This window comes from Oryx dammah, unplaced genomic scaffold (genome assembly GCF_014754425.2).
Source record: "Oryx dammah isolate SB20612 unplaced genomic scaffold, SCBI_Odam_1.1 HiC_scaffold_13, whole genome shotgun sequence".
Classification (NCBI taxonomy): domain Eukaryota; kingdom Metazoa; phylum Chordata; class Mammalia; order Artiodactyla; family Bovidae; genus Oryx; species Oryx dammah.
Genome location: NW_024070197.1, coordinates 3,290,962 through 3,307,641, shown reverse-complemented (window position 1 = coordinate 3,307,641; position 16,680 = coordinate 3,290,962). Strand labels below are relative to the sequence as shown.

General features: G+C 52.6%; 1 protein-coding gene across 2 annotated transcripts in view; it reads left to right on the top strand.

Moving 5' to 3' along the window:
- Positions 1 to 9,591: 9,591 nt before the first annotated feature.
- The window catches only part of TMEM150B (transmembrane protein 150B), an 8,154-nt gene continuing 1,065 nt past the window's right edge, over positions 9,592 to 16,680 (top strand). Inside the window, exons 1-6 of one of the 2 annotated variants that reach the window (XM_040251929.1) lie at positions 10,383 to 10,928; positions 11,270 to 11,345; positions 11,961 to 12,020; positions 12,091 to 12,158; positions 12,317 to 12,444; positions 14,320 to 14,503. In XM_040251929.1, coding sequence (XP_040107863.1) covers positions 11,278 to 11,345; positions 11,961 to 12,020; positions 12,091 to 12,158; positions 12,317 to 12,444; positions 14,320 to 14,503 — 508 coding nt within the window. In that variant the 5' untranslated portion in view covers positions 10,383 to 10,928; positions 11,270 to 11,277. Of the gene's footprint in view, positions 11,346 to 11,960; positions 12,021 to 12,090; positions 12,159 to 12,316; positions 12,445 to 14,319; positions 14,504 to 16,680 lie in introns of both variants that reach the window. The other variant, XM_040251930.1, reaches the window with a different exon arrangement.

The following is a 16,680-nucleotide window of genomic DNA, read 5'->3' as shown; positions in this document are numbered from 1 at the left end:
GTGTGACCCCGTGGACTGTAGCCCACCAGGCTCCTCTGTCCATGGGATTCTCCAGGCAAGAATACTAGAGTGGGTTGCCATTTCCTTCTCCAGGGGATCTTCCCAACCCAGGGATTGAACCCGGGTCTCCCACATTGCAGGCAGACGCTTTAACCTCTGAGCTACCAGGGAAGCCCATTTTATTTAGAAGATAGCAGGAAAATCCATCTTCAAGGCTTGAGGGCACGTCGATCTAAAGACACGAGGAGAAGAGCGCCCCAGCGCTGGGGGGGCTGACTTTGGCTCCTCTATTTATATGTTTCTCTCTCCCTGGGCCTGTCCTATGTAAATTGGGCCAGCCAGGAGTGTTGTTTGTTTTACCTGAGGTCCTCACTCCAGTCCTCGGACCTTCTTTTGTTTCATTTTCGCGGGCTTTTCCCTTCCTTGTCTTGTAGCCACCGCCATTTTGGACTCCTTTTCCCTGTTCTACCTACCTAACAGTTGTGATCCATTCAAAGGCTTTGGTGTAGTTAATAAAGCCGAGGTAGATGTTTTTCTGGAACTCTCTTCCTTTTTTGATGATCTAGCAGATGTTGGCAATTTGATCTCTGGTTCCTCTGCCTTTTCTAAATCCAGCTTAAACATCTGGAAGTTCATGGTTCATGTACTTGGAGGATTTTGAGCATTACTTTGGAGGATTGGAGGATTTTGAGCATGACTTTGCTAGTGTGTGAGATTAGTGCAATTGTGCAGTAGTTTGAACATTCTTTGGCATTGCCTTTCTTTGGGATTGGAATGAAAAAATGACCTTTTACAGTCCTGTGGCCACTGCTGAGTTTTCCAAATTTGCTGGCATATTGAGTGCAGCACTTTCACAGCATCATCTTTCAGGATTTGAAACAGCTTAACTGGAATGCCATCACCTCCACAAGCTTTGTTCGTAGTGATGCTTTTGAAGGCCCACTTGACTTCACATTCCAGGATGTCTGGCTCTAGGTGAGTGATCACACCATTGTGATTATCTTGGTCGTGAAGATCTTTTTTGTACAGTTCTTCTGTGTATTCTTGCCACCTCTTCTTAATATCTTCTGCTTCTGTTAGGTCCAGACCATTTCTGTCCTTTATCGAGCCCATCTTTGCATGAAATGTTCCCTTGGTGTCTCTAATTTTCTTGAAGAGATCTCTAGTCTTTCCGATTCTGTTGTTTTCCTCTATTTCTTTGCATTGATCGCTGAGGAAGGCTTTCTTATCTCTCCTTGCTGTTCTTTGGAACTCTGCATTTGAATGGATGTATCTTTCCTTTTCTCCTTTGCCTTTTGCGTCTTTTCTTTTCTCAGCTATTTGTAAGGCCTCCTCAGACAGCCATTTTGCCTTTTTGCATTTCTTTTTCTTGAGGATGGTCTTGATCACTGCCTCCTGTACGATGTCACGAACCTCTGTCCATAGTTCTTCAGGCACTCTGTCTATCAGATCTAATCCCTTGAATCTATTTGTCACTTCCACTGCATAATCATAATGGATTTGATTTAGGTCATACCTGAATGGTCTAATCGCTTTCCCTACTTTCTTCAGTTTAAGTCTGAATTTGGATATTCATGGTTAATTTCCTTTAGGATGGACTAGTATGATCTCCTTGCTGTCCAAGGGACTCTCAAGAGTCTTCTTCAGCCCCACAGTTCGAAAGCATCATTTTTTTTTTTTTTTTGCTCAGCCTTCTTTAGAGTCCAGCTGTCACATCTTTACATGACTACTGGAAAAACTGTAGCTTTGACTATATGGACCTTTGTCAGTGAAGTGATGTCTCTACTTTTCAATATGCTGTCTAGGTCTGTCATAGCTTTCTTTCCAAGGAGCAAAATGCATACAATAATTGAATGAAATATAATCAGTACATATGATATGTTAATGTATATACATATTCCTGTATCTGTATATAGATATGCATACCTGTGCGTATGCACACGTGCACATACATATTTATCTGTAAAATCATCCCCGTGAGGCTCAGAATTCTGCAATGGACTCACACCCTGCTAGCCAGCCCCCAAGATGACCTTCACTCTGCAGCCCCCCCATGCCCTTCCATAATGAACAGGACTGAGCTGTGTAACCAACAGCATTTTACAGAAATGATGGCAAGTCCGTGGCTAGGATATCAGAGACACCATCCTCTGTGGGATCACTCGGTCCTCTGGAGGAACTCAGCACCGTGTCAAAAGGTCATTGCAGCCACCTCATGGCGAAATCTATGAGGTAGGGAGGCCTCATGCCGGCAGCCGGAGAGGAACTGAACCTTCCTCCGATAGTCTGACAGTCACGTGAGTAAACCACCCCATAAACAGCCCTCCCATCTGAGCTGAGTTTTCAGAGGATGTTGTCCCATCCACAGCTTGACAGTCACCTCAAGGGAAATCCCAAGACAGAACCACCCGGCTAAACCATTCCTGACACAGAGAAACCGCGTGAGCTACAAGCTACAGGCAATGGAGGCACACCTAGACCAAAATCCAACGTCATTACAGTGGCCTCCTTTCTTCCTCTGATCTTATCGCTGACTATTCTTCTTTCTGTTGCTGAAGCTGAAACGTCAATACTTTGGCCACCTGATGCGAAGAACTGACTCATTGGAAAAGACCCTGATGCTGGGAAAAATTGAAGGTGGGAGGAGAAGGGGAAGACAGAGGATGAGATGGCTGGGCAGCATCACCGACTCAATGGACATGAGTTTGAGTGAACTCCGGGAGTTGGTGATGGACAGGGAAGAATGGCGTGCTGCAGTCCATGGGGTCGCAAAGAGTCGGACACGACTGAGCGACTAAACTGAACTGAACTGATTCTTCCCATTGCTCACTCTGTTATAGTCTCATTGGCTTCCTTACCAGATGCCGAAAACCCCAAACCTCTACAGGTCTATCCCTGCCGTTCTCTCTGCCCACTGATATCCACAGGGTTCACTCCCTTCCCGGCTCCATGTCTTTGCTGCAATGTCCCTTCTTCATGGACGCCTTCCCTGACAGCCCAGGCTGGAAATGCCCACGCACCCCACCCATCCCCTTACTTGGCTCTGTTTTTTTATGCTGCCAGGTTTGTGGGATTTGTTACAGCAGTCACAGGAAGCTAATGCAGTGGGTGATTGGAGTGATGGGTGGATTGTAGGATAAATGGGAAGAGGGAATTGATAGAATGGATTAGAGAATGAAGGACTTTATGGGTGGATGAATGGACAGAGCTTTGGTGAGCTGGAAGAGTATCAAAAGAAATGATGGTTGTGTAGATAGGCAAGTGGATGGCTGGGTAGATAAATGGCTAGTTGGATGGATGCATAAAGGCAAGAATATAGACACAGATGAAAAGGTGGATTGGGCGGAAGTTTGGATGGATGGACGTGTGGATGTGTATTCAAGAGGAAACATGACACACTGGGAAAGAATCAGATTTATTCTTTCACTTTTAAAAGGTTTATTTATTTTCTGCCTGTGGTTTTTCTTGCTGCTCAGTTGTGGCAGTCAGGGGCTAATCTTCGCTGCCTCACATCGCAGTGGCTTCTCTTGTTAGGAAGCGCAGGCTCCAGGGGTTTAGTAGTTGCAGCTCATGGGCTTAGCTGTCCGTCTCCTCCTGCCCCCGCCCTTGCCCAGTATGTGGGTTCTTCCCAGACCAGGGATTAAACTGGTATCCCCTTCATTGCAAGGCAGATTCTTAACAACTGGACCACCAGGAAAGCCTTATTATTTTATTTTTTAAATTGGAATCTAGTTGAATCACAATGTTGTCTTAGTTTCAGGTGTACAACAAAGTGATTTGGTTATTTATAGATATATATTTCAATATAACTATAAATAAACAGAAACATAAAATATAATTGTATATATATTCTTTTTTGGCATTGGTTCCTTCTTTTTCATAGCAGAGTAATATTCCATTGCATAAACATACTGCTCTTTATCCTTTTGTCTATCAGTGGATATGCTGATTGCCTCCATGTCTTGGATATTGTAAACAGTGCTACAAAGAACATTGGGATGCATGTATCTTTTCAAATTATAATTTTCTCTGAATATATACCTAGGAGTGGGGTTGCAGGATTATATGGTAGCTCTGTTTTTAGCTTTTTAAGGAAACTCCCTGCTGTTCTCCGTAGTGGCTGTACCAGTTTACATTCTCTACTAACAGCGGCGTAGGAGGAAGAATCAGATTTTAGAACCAGACAGACCTGGGTTCTGACCCCAGCTCCCCATGGTGATACTGGACCAGCCTGGTAGCCAAGGTGGGTCTCCGTTCAAGAAAGAACTTACTTAACTGTGAGAAGAGTATTTGGCCAACTGCCCCCAGCTGCAGTACCTGAAGCTAGTTTGTTTTGTTTTGTTTTTTTGAATGCAGTTTCTTTCCCGGCTGCGCCCAACCAATGACTAAGCCTTAGGGTGGGGGCCGTGCTAGGGCCTGGCCACTTCCATCCAATGTGGGGCTCATCAAATAGCAATCTCTTTTTTTTCCTTCTCCTTCCCTTCCCCCACCCCTTCTCCCCCTCCCTCTGAAAGTTAAGTGTTAGTCACTCAGTCCTGTCTGGCTCTGCTGCCAGGCTCCTCTGTCCATGGGATTCTCCAGGCAAGAATACTGGAGTGCGTTGCCATTTCCTTCTCCAGGGGATCTTCCCAATCCAGGGATCGAACCTGCATCGTTTACATCTCCTATATTAGCAGGGAGGTTCTTTACAACTAGCGCCACCTGGGCTGAGGCCCCCCTCCCTCTGCTCCTCCCTGTTTCTTTCTTGGTCTCTCTCTTTCTCCCTTCCCTTTTTTTTTTTTTTTTTTAAACTTTGAATTGAGATAAAATTCAGGTAACACAAGACTTCCCTGGTGGTTCAGTGGTTGGGACTCAGCTTGCACTGCAGGGGTCACTGGTTCTGCCCCTGGTGGGGAAACAGATCCCACACGCATGCCGTGTGGCCAAAAAGAAAACAAAAAGAGAAACAATTCAGAGAACACAAAGTCATTTCCTTTAAGTATTTTAAGTAGGTTTAGTGCAGTCAGAGCCTTGCGCCGCCATCCCCAAAGTGTCTCTCAAGCTCCAAACATTTTCGCCACCCTGAGAGGAAATGATTCAGCAATCAGTCCCCATCCATCGGGCAACCGATAACCTGCTTTCTGTTCCTATGGGTTTGTCCACAGTGAATCTCTGCTCTGCCTCTCTGCTCGGGCCGAGGGTTCTTGCAGCTGCACGGTCTCAGGCTCTGCCTGACTATACCGTCCTCCTGCTTCCCTTTCCCAGGTGGCAGAATGAATTCCTGCCTCCTCCTGTCCCTCCTCGCCTTTATCTTTCACTTGTTCAGTGGCTCAGTCGTGTTCGACCCTTTGCAACCCCATGGTCTGCAGCACGCCAGGCTTCCCTGTCCTTCACCAACTCCCGGAGCTTGCTCAAACTCATGTCCATTGAGTCAGTGATGCAATCCAGCCATCTCATCCTCTGTCACCCGCTTCTCCTCCTGCCTTCAAGCTTTCCCAGCATCAGGGTGTTTTCCAATGAGCCAGCTCTTTACATCAGATGGCCAAAGTATGGGAGCTTCAGCTTCAGCATCAGTCCTTCCCGTGAATATTCAGGGTTGATTTCCTTCAGGTGGACTGGTTGGATCTCCTTGCAGTCCAAGGGGCTCCCAAGAGTCTTCTCTGGCACCGCAGTTTAGAAGCACTGGAGTCACTCAATAAATCCCTTGCATCGCTAACGCCACAGCAGCCTCTGCTTCCCGAAGAGCCAGCCACACCGCAAGCGTCTTGCTCTGAGCTCCAGCTCCCCACCCTACAGGGCAGCACAGCCTCTCAGGGTGCAGGAGGCTGTGGAGGGGTTCTGAACACCCCCTGGAGAAGCCGTCAACCTGAAGACCCACCGTGCGCTGTTTCCACTAGGTGCCAGGACCGCTCAAGTCCCTCCCTGATCTCACTCTTCCTATATAAACGTGTCGTGTGTGTGCGTGTGTGTGTGTATGTGTGTGTGTGTGCGCACGCGCGTGTTGTGTCCCAGTCTTTGAGACCCTACGGACTGTAGCCCTCCAGGCTCTCTGTCTGTGGGATTCTCCAGGCAAGAGTACTGGAGTGGATTGCCATTTCCTGCTCCAGGGGATCTTCCCGACCCACGGATCAAACCCACGTCTCGTGCATTGCAGGCAGATTCTTTACGGTTGAGCCACCAGAGAAGCCCGTATGTGTGTGTGGGGGTGCGTGTGTGTATATTTATTTATTTTAGAATTTATTTATTTATTTATTTTTGGCTGCGCTGGGTCTTCGCCGCTGGCGAGCTTCTTGTCTAGCTGCGGCGTGTGGGGGGTGGTTTCCTTGTTGTGGAGCACAGGCTCTGGACGTGGGGGCTTTAGCAGTTGCGACTCCTGGGCTCTAGAGGACCGGCTCAGGAGTCGTGTTGCACCGGCTTTGTTGCTCCGCGGCCTGTGGAATCTTCCCGGACCGGGGATGGAACCCGCATCTCCTGCTCTGGTAGGCGGATTCTTTACCACCGAGCCGCCAGGGAAGCCCAGTGGACTCATCCTGAACCCCGTGCAGGAGGCACCATTATGACCCTTGCTTTTACAGATGAGGAAGCAAATGTCTGGAGGCCTCCATCCCGGACAAAGGCGGTTTCCCTTTTCTGGAGAAAATGATCCCACCACCGAGCGGAAGGGAAAGATTCCTGAAAGTGCAAGTGCAATATTGTCTCACCAAGCGAAGACCACCACCTCCTCCCCTCAGCTGAACCAGGGTAGCAGAAGGATCCAGAAGTTTCCAGGCCCCCAGCCTGCACGTGGACAGTGGGAGGAGCCTGGTGCCCACATTGAAAGCAGCTCACAGAGCTGTCTTCCCCCCTGCCCCCCGGGTCCTCACAGGGATATCCTGAGGCTGTCACAGTCACTGAAGGGGACACAAGTAAGCCTAGCCTCTGTGCCAGTGCGGGGACATGTGTACCAAGGCCCAGAGCATGGGAAGTGGGGCGGGGGTGTTCTTGCCTAGGGTCACCTGGAGGTCGGCATCTTTATTTCCTTTTGAAAGAGACACAGGAGGGACTCCCCTTGTGGTCCAGTGGCTGAGACTCCACATTCCGAATGCAGGGGTGGGGGTGGGGGGCCCGGATTCCATCCCTGGTCAGTGAACTAGATCCCTCATGCCGCCACTAAGACTTCTCACGCCCCCACTAAAGATGCCTCGGGCTGCAACTAAGACCGGTGCAGCCACGTAAGTGAATAAATATTTAAAAATGAAATAAAGCCATAAGCCGGGATACAGAGAAGTTAGTAACCTAAGACGCATTATGAAAAGAAAGAGGGGCAGCAATGAGGCAGGCAGTAGCACAGACGGGGCAAGGTGGGGGAGGTCGCTGCTCCGGGGGGTGAGCAGCAGGCAGTATCTAGCACCCCCCACCGCCCCCTCCCCGGGCTCTGTCCATCCTGGTCTCCACGATGGGTGTCGACGGTACCTTTGCAGATGAGGTTAAATTAAGGGTCTTGAGATGGGGAGGTTCTGGGTGTTTAGGGTGAGCCCAACATGATCAAGGAGTCCTCACAAGTGCAAGAAGGGTCAGAGTCACAGAAAGGGGTGCGGTGATGAAGTACCTCCCACCGTGCAGAAGGAGGTGGGCACCCCGAGCCAAGAGGTACAGGCACCACTGGAAGCTGGAAAAGATGAGGAAATGGGTCCTCCAGAAGGAACGCAGCCCTGCCCTCCCCTTGCTTTCAACCCACGGGGACAAAGACCTCGGGAACCAGAAGCTAATAAATTTGTGTTGCCTTAAGCCACTAAGCTGATGGTTTGCTGTTACAACCATTGCAGGGCTCTCTACGGGCACCCAGCTCTTAACTGGCAGAGGTGGGATTCGAAACTGATCTCTCCGAGCTGCTTGTGGGGTTGAAAGTTCTGGATCTTCTGGGGTATGGCTTAGAGGTGTGAAGTGTGGAATTATTGGAGAAGCTTCTTCCTCAAAGGTCACTGGGCTGTGTGTGTGTGTGTGTGTGTGTGTGTGTGTGTGTGATGTAGAAGTGAGTCAAGAAACCAGGAATTCTACTTTCATGAGGATTAGGGGATCCGGTGTATAACTCTAGCAGTTACCACTCAGGCTGTCGTGAGAATTAGTGAGTTAACCCCCGTGGAGCACACAGGGGGGTCCTGACATAGGATTAGTTAACACAACACGTATTAGATCTCTTTCATGTCTACACACCACCAGTGTCAGCTCCTCTTTGTCTTCCCTGCTCAAGAACCTTCCATGGCTCCCTAGTACTCTCAGGATAACATCCAAGCCCTTTAGGACGACTGAGAACTTAGGGTCCAGGCTCATTTCTCCTAATGGGTCCCACATTCTGTAACCCAGCAGACTGCCCACTAAGGAATGTCGCTCTCCACCTGACTCTCAAAACATGGAAGTGTTAGCCACTGGAGTTACTAACCTTTAACCCACCTTTAACTGGAGTCACTAACCTTTAACACCCTTTAATGAGGCACTCTGCACTCTGGGAAAACTGGAAGAACAGGCCTTCAGATATTTTCAGGAAAAAATGTTACCAGCCCAAATTCTTGCACCTTCTCCTGCTTTGAAAAGCACTGAAGTCATTAACTAAGGTAGCCGGGCCTTGTGACTAACAGCAGCCTTCTAAGGAGATGTCTGCTGGGTAGCCCAAATCCCTTTTGCAAAATCACTGATACGCTGGAATCAGATCCTGAGAACTCCCTGAGAGGCTGCCTCCTGGGCCCCAGGACTCAGCATGACTCCAGATAAAATGGAAACTCGCAGGTTGGCCATTTCTATTTTGGTCGAAAAACAAAAGCACTCAACCCTCAGAGGCCAGGTTTCAGGAACCACCTGGGCCCTGCTGAGAAACCCTTCCTGTAGCTCGCCTGCCTCCTGTAAGCATGGCTTGTGAGATTGTCCTAAACTTCCCCCACAGCCAGACAGGCACTGGCTACCATTGCTGGTTAGCCACTTCCCCTTCTGGGCCCACCCTGCCCTGCTCTGCACTACCATAACATCTCATGTTTGGCTTTTTTTTTTTTTGATTGCACACTGCAGCCTGTGGGATCTTAGTTCCCTGACCAGGGATCCACCCCATGCCCCCAGCAGTGGGTGTGCAGAGTCCTAACCACTGGACCACCAGGGAAGTCCCGAGAGATCTCGTTCTTCATTGATCACTGGGCCTCCGCCTTCAAGAAACCCTTGTGATCCCTGTCTGTCTGTTTCTCTGCTCTCTCGTCTTTGCTCTCAAGGAATCCGAGAGCTGAAACTAGCTGGTGGGGCACTTGGAAATCCTTAAGTGCAAAGGACGAGAGAAGCGGGCTTCAGAAGGCCCCGTGATGGGGGCCGTTGATGAAATATTATTTAGCCGTGAAAAGGCATGAAGCACTGACCTGTGCTACAACATGCTATCATGCTAAATCACTTCGGTCGCGTCTGACTCTGTGGGACCCCAAGGACTGTAGCCTGCCAGGCTCCTCTGTCTACGGGCTTCTCCAGGCAAGAACACTGGAGTGGGTAGCCATGCCCTCCTCCAGGGGGTCTTCCCCACGCAGGGACCGAGAACCCATGTTTCTGACGTCTCCTGCACTGGCAGGCAGGGTTCTTTATCCACCTGGGAACATGGATGAACCTCAAAAACATCACGCTTAGTGACAGAAGCCAGACACGAGAAGGCACATACTATTTATGTGAAATGTCCAGAAGTGCCAAATCTATAGAGACGGGAAGCAGTTTGGATGTGGCCAGAGGGTTGAGGGGTGGGGAGGTGGGAATTGGGAGTGTCAGCTTAACTGGTAAGGGACTTCCTCCTGGGGTAGTGAAAAAGTTCCGGAACGAGGTAGCGGTGCTGGTTTCGAAACACTGTGAATGAGCTAAATGTCTCTGAACTGTAAAATTTAAAACGGTTAGGGAATTCTCTGGCCCTCCAGTGGTTAGGACTGGGTGCTCTCACTGCCAGGGGCCCCAGGTTCCAACCCTGGTCGGGGAACCAAGATCCCACAAGCCACAACGTGCCGCAAACCATAATGCAATAAAAGTCAAATAAAATGCAAGTTAAATAAAGTGAAATAAAATAAAGTGAAATGGTTAATCTCATGTGAAGTTTATTTCAATTATTAAAAAATCAAAAGAGGTGGGGAGCTGAGGGAGCAGGTGGCTGGCACTTCTGGGTCTCAGGGAGGGGACCCTCCCTGGGTCTGAGGGCAGACGGGCCGGGGGCCTGGACTCCCGGGTTTCAAGGACGCAGGAGGGGGCCAGGGCCCAGGCACCTGAGTAGTGAGAAGGGAGGAAGCCAGGAAGCCGAGAGCTGTTTTGTGGGAGAGAAAAGAAAACGGCCAGAGGAAGCAGTGGGTTTCTGGGAGGGAGGTTCTCCTGACGGGGATGTTCTCAGCAGGATCACCCTCCCCACCCACGCCCTGGCTGTGGGGAACTGGGAGGCCAGTGCGGGCAGGCTCTGGGCACCAGGGTCCCGGCCCGCCCTCGCCGCGTCCAGACAGAAATGGCACCCAGCAGAGTAGGCACCCGTGGGTCTGGGATCTCACTCCCCAAGGAGGTACCAACAGGGAGGCTAGACCACAGGGGGCTAGAAACAATGGCACGTGCTCTTGAAGAGGCCGGAGGCCCGGGCTTCTGGGTCCCCTAGGGAAGAAGGGTGCACAGAGCTGGAGGCTCGGATTTCTGGGTCTTGGGGAGGACTCCCTGTCTGGAAGTTTGAACGCTGAAGCTAGAAAGCTGAAGGAGGGGAGCTGGAGGGCCCGCTCCGTCCCGAGACCGAAACTGCAGTTAGTTTGCGGGTGAAGTCCCGGGACGGTGGAGGTCACCCTCTTGACCTGCCAGTGTCCTGCTGGCGTTCGATCGCGGACTTTGGCTCTGCCGGGGCGTGGACAGTCCCGCCTCCACCGTTCAGCCTTCTTCCCCAAAGTCTCACGCGGCCCCAGGACCGAGAGAGCCTGAGAAAGCCTGGACCGGTGAGCGCCTGGCACAGGGGTACGGGGGCAGGGAGGGGCAGAGGTTGGCAGTTGAGGAGGGGCTGGAGACTCGAGAGCTGGGTGGGGGCAGGACAGCTAAGAGATACTGGGACATCAGGATAAAGGACCGTGAAAAAAAAAAAAAAAGCAAAAGTGCCCCAAGCACAGAGCTGGTGTTATCATTCTGAACACTTACACACTATTCATGCCTGGGAGCCAAAGAGGGCCTCAAAGACAGTCCCAGAATATGACACACCTAAACCCTTGGGGCTGGCTCCTCACCTGAGACAGAGACGCAGAGGCAGCGTTGACCTCAGTCCCTCCCCTCTCCTCCCCTGCAGACCCCGGCATGTGGGGATACTTGTCTCTGCTGCCCATGTGCCTGGCCTTCTGGGCTATTGCTGGCATCTGGACCGTGTGAGTGTGTGTCTGTGTTCTTCCATTTATTTCCTTATGTCAGGCTGTGCTGGGTCCTGGCTGCTGTCTGCGGGCTTTCTCTCGCTGCGGTGAGCGGGGGACTCTTCCTTGTGGTGGCAGCTCTGGCTGCACGGCGCCGGCTCTGGGTGCTTGGGCCTCAGTAGTTGCAGCAGGCTCAGGAGGTGTGGCGCACCCGCGGGTTTTGTCCCCGGCAGTTATGTGGGATCTGCTGGGACCAAAGAGGGAACCCCCCCCTCCCCCGGCCCCAGCATGGGCAGGCAGATGTCCATCCACTGTGCCACCAGGGTACGGACTGTGTGAGTGTTAGAGGCAGGAGACATGCCTGCGTCTGAGCCAGGAAGGGCTGTGGGTCTGGACCCCTGGGTCTGAGGGGGTAGGGGCCGGGGGGCTGGACCCCCGGGTCGAAGGAGGAGGGGCTGGGGGCCTGGACCCCCAGGTCTGGGGAGGAGGGACTGGGGGTCTGGACCCCCGGGTCTGGAGGAGGGGCTGGTCTCTTGGGCCTGAGAGAGAAGGAGCATAGAGCCCGGGTTTGTGCTGGAAACAGAAAGAAAAGGGTCGTGGCAAGCCCTTGGCTCACCTTGCGCACCCCACCAGGTTCTCGCTGGCCGTGGTTAACAAGGCCGTGAACCTCACCGACGGCTTCCCCTACATCAGGTAATCACGGCGCCCGCGGGGAGGCCGGGGCCGGGAGGGAGCAAGGAGGTGAGCCTTTATCCCCCCGCAGCGTGTGTGGAAACGCGCCCCCCCAGAGCTGCGTCTTCAGCCAGGTGCTCAACGTCGGAGCCGCCTCGGGTAAAAGCTCTGCGCACCTTTCCTGCGGTGCCAGGACCGTCGGGGTCCCTGCCTCCTCCGCCCACCCCCAAATCCTGGAGTTGGGCTCCCACCCCTGGACCCACGCCCTACCCCCATGTCTGGGGCTCCTGTCTCCCACCCACTTCCTCTCCTCCCAGCCGCCTGGATCTGCATTCTCCGTTACTACCAGCTTCGGGACTGGGGCGTCCGAAAGTGGCATAACCAGGTGATCCTGTGGACGGGGCTCCTCTGTGCCTTGGGCACCTCCATAGTGGGCAATTTCCAGGTGAGACGTAGTAGGCCAGCCCGCCGGAGTGTGGGACTACAACTCCCAGCATCCCCCGGGGCGCAGAGTCCTCATCGAGGAGGGCTGCTCCCCGCACGGCCTCCTGGGACTTGTATTTCTCTGTGGCTCTCGGGCCTTGGAGGCAGTGATGAGGTCCGCTCTCGAGCGTAGGAGGCTCTTTGTAGTCATTCCGTGGACCCCTAGGAGTCCGGGGTCGTTCACTGCCGTACCTCTCCGCTTAATGATGAAATTTCTCAGTTCTCTCTCTCTTTTTTTTTTTTGGCCGCAACGCTCGGCTTAGCGAAGGATACTAGTTCCCAGACCAATGGAACCCAGACCCTTGGGGGTGACAGCGCGGAGTCCCGACCTCTGCACCGCCCTGTGGATGGGTGTTCACTCTGTAGGAGGCCCTACCTTTGCCTTGTGCTGGGTTGTTTTAATCCATCCCCACAAGAACTCCTGGGAGGTTCTTTTTGGTCAAATGCCAGAGAGATTTCTTTATTACCAGGTTCTTGGTGGTCAGAGATGAACCCAGATTCCCTGACTCTTAGAGCCCCACAGTCTTAACCATGAGGCTCAGCAGGTATTGGTAGAATAAGTAGACGGACGGGTGATAGGAGAAATCTTTCTTATTTATCCTATCATTTTATTTTTCTATTGTGGTTACCTCTGACACCAAACTTCTCTTACCAAAGGGCCAGGGAAGCCACAGTGTTTAGACAAGAGGCTGCCTACAACTTAGTAAAAATTCCACATCATATTTGCATAGCAAGTCATTCACTCGCTGATGTATTCCCGTGTTCCTTAGCCTTTCTTTTTCTGTAATCATTGTTGCCCTCCACTCAGAAGCCTTCCTTTTTTTCTTTTCTGGCCACTCCACTTGGCACACAGGATCTTAGTTTCCCGCCGTCCCCGCCGGGGACTGAACCTGTGCCCCCTGAGGTCGAAGCACTAAAAGAAGTGAAAGCGTTAGTCGCTCAGTCCTGTCAGACTCTGTGCGATCCCTTGGACTGTAGCCCGCCAGGCTCCTCTGTCCATGGGGTTCTCCAGGCAAGAATACTGGAATGGGTAGCCGTTCCCTTCTCCAGGGATCAAACCCAGGTTTCCTGCAATGCAGGCAGATTCTTTACCTTCTAAGCCACCAGGACAGGACAGGAAGTGCTGAGTCCTAACCAATGAACCACCAGGGAATTTTCCAGAAGCCTCTTTTAGACATTTTCTCCTAATCATCCCTTCACCCATGAAATATTTCATATTAAAAATTTTAATATAATACAAATGAGATCAGTAAGGCACAAACCATTGCAATATTTAAGATTTTTTTTTTCAGCCTTCAGGAACCAATTTTTACCCCCTTAGTGGCAATAATCTGCTCTCTCCCACTAAGGCTGAGAATGAAGTATTTATTCTCCTAATATTTGTGAGTCTCTACTATGCCTCTCAGGTGGTGCTAGTGGTAAAGGACTCATTTGCCAATGCAGGAGACACAAGAGATGGGGCTTAGATCCCTGGGTTGGGAAGATCCCCTGGAGGAGGGCATGGCAATCCACTCCTGTATTCTTGCCTGAAGAATCCCATGCACAGAGGAGCTTGGTGAGTTACAGTCCATGGGGTCGCAAAGAGTTAGACAGGACTGAAGCCACTTAGGATGCACCATGTGCCAGGCACTGTTTTAGGGATAGAGGCGCCAGCAGGAAACAGCAGCTTTAAATGGGGTCCCTCGTGGGTGCAGCGGACAATGAACAGCCAGTGCGCCGAATCAACACGCCTGTCACTGAGTATGGCAGGCAGTCTTCCGGCACAGCTGGTGGAGGTGGGCCCAGCCCCTGGCTCTCCGCACGTCCGCCGCTCAACTCTGCGCCCTCCTCCTCCCAGGAGAAGAATCAGCGGCCCACACACCTGACAGGCGCCTTCCTGGCCTTCTTCGTGGGAATCTTATACTTCTGGCTGCAGCTCTTCCTCTCCTGGCGGATGAAGACCCTGCCCCAGCCTGGGGCTCCCTGGATCGGGCCACTCCGCCTGGTGCTCTGCAGCGCCTGCTTCATCCTCGAGGTGGCCAGTATCCTTCCCTGGAGTGGGGGTGGCTCTCCGATGGGGTGGGTCTGCCCTGTGCCGTCCTGGGCGCCCCTTCCTTCCTCAGCCTCGGTCTCCGTGCAGCGTTACAGAGGATTGTCAGTGAGTCCCGGGTCTGGGGGCGTGCTGCCTGGGTTGGAATCCACCACCTCAATGTACTAGCCGGGGGTGGGGGGCGGTGGGGAGGGTGGGGTGGCGGACTCCTCTTCTTTCCTAACTTCCTGGTGCTTTGGGTTCCTCATCTATCAAATGAGGGTGATGGTAAGGAATGTGAGGAGTGAAGGAGCACGTGAGGTGCTTAGGTGGGTGCCTGGCACAGAACAGGTAAACAGTCAATATTGGGACTCTGCCCTAGTGCCCCGTCGTGTCTGACTCTTTGTGATCCCCGTGGACTGTAGCCCCGGGCTCCTCTGTGCATGGGATTCTCCAGGCAATACTGGAGTGGGTTGGCATGCCCTCCTCTTGGGGACCTTCCCGTCCCAGGGCTCGAACCTGCGTCTCTTAGGTATTTGCAGGCCAGGTCTTTACCACTAGCGCCTCCTGGGAAGCCATGCTAGCAGCTTGAAATGGTGGAAGTGGCTGTGGCTTCTCCCCCAGAAACTGATGTGTTACAAATTAGAGCTGGTTGTCACACATTTACGAGCACGCCTCTGGGTAGAGCCTCGACTCCAACCCGCTTCTGACTCACCCCAGAACCCACCAGATCGCCACACCTTTGGGCAAGCCAAACCAGTCTTGGAGCCTCAGTTTCCATATCTGTGGAATGGCCTTGCCTTTATCAGAACAGTGATTGTTACTGATTAGCAGAGTGTCCTGAGGGAGAGCGGGGTCAACCCTGGGGACAGCTGCCCCCTGTGGGGGTGGGTGGGAAGGGGCGCCCGAGAGGTCATTGGCATCCGGAAGAGGCCAGGGGGAACCAGCGAGGCCCTGGGTGGGCTGCCCTCAGTGGATCCCTTGGGAGACTTGGATCCACTTTCCCAGCAAATTGGAGGTGGTGATCCAGTTTCCCAGAGCAGTGGATTGAATCCCATGAAACGGGCAGGAAGGGCTGGCTCCTGAACTCAGCCTTCTGCAACTGCAGAGGCAGAACCAGCACAGGTCCTCTGCAGTGGCGGGTGAAACTGACTACGAGGTCCAGGCAGCCCCTCTCAAACCCCACCTGTGCTCATGATCTGTTTGGCTACAGGGTCCTTGTCCTAGGGCCCCAAACATCCCTTGACTGTGGGGGAGGGGGAGATAGAACCGTAAGATGGTCAGCTGAGCGTGGTAGGGGCTGGATGGCCACGGAGGGGTCTGAGACCCGCTATGCTTTGAGTTGGTCTTGCAGAACTAGCCTGCGTTGGGAGGTTGGTGCAGGGTCGGGGGACTGCCTCTTCGTGTACGTGGTTGGGGGGCAGCGGAGAGGGAAGCTGCCCAGGGGAGGCAATAAAGCTGCTGGCAGGCCCAGAGGTCAGGCTCTCCAGTGGAGAAGCGAGGGGTTACAGGCTTGGGCTTCTGCCTGAGGGCAACAGGGAGCCCCAGGAAGCTTGTGAGCAGGAGAGGTACATGGTCAGGGCTGGGGTCAGCACTTGTGTTTGGGGGCACACACTTTGTCTGAGGATCAGTGGGGCTAGAGGATTATACTGGCCTTCCTCACTGTCTAAAAACCCTTGAATGAATGAAATGATGTCTAGTCTGATCTAGGAGGGGTGAGTCGGAGCTGGGTTGGCCAAGAGGAAGAGCGCTTCAGTGAGGCGGGCGGTGGTCCCAGAAAATGAGGGGCGACTCTGCCAGGCTGGAGCTGGGGGGGTGTGTCGGCCAGTGGTCACAGAACCATTTTATAAACAGCTGGGACTGCGGAGCTGGAGAAGGGACAAGGCTGGGCAGTAGAGACAACAGACCAGAAAGAGATGAGCAAGACAGACAAGACTTGGGGTGACCAGCTGACCAGGGATGGAGATGGGAGGGGGTAAAGGCGATTCCCAAGGGCCTGCTGGGGCACCGGAGTGGATGGGCTTGTCATGGAGGAGGGGGTACCCGGAAAGAGGAAGAGAGTTTAGGAAGAAGACTCTGCTTGGAGAGAGGTGGAGGGGCCTGTGAGCCACAGGTCGGGGGAGAAAGTCGCAAGCACCGGTGGCCAGGCGAGGCTAACTGTAGTGTCAGTCGCTCAGTCATGTCCGACTC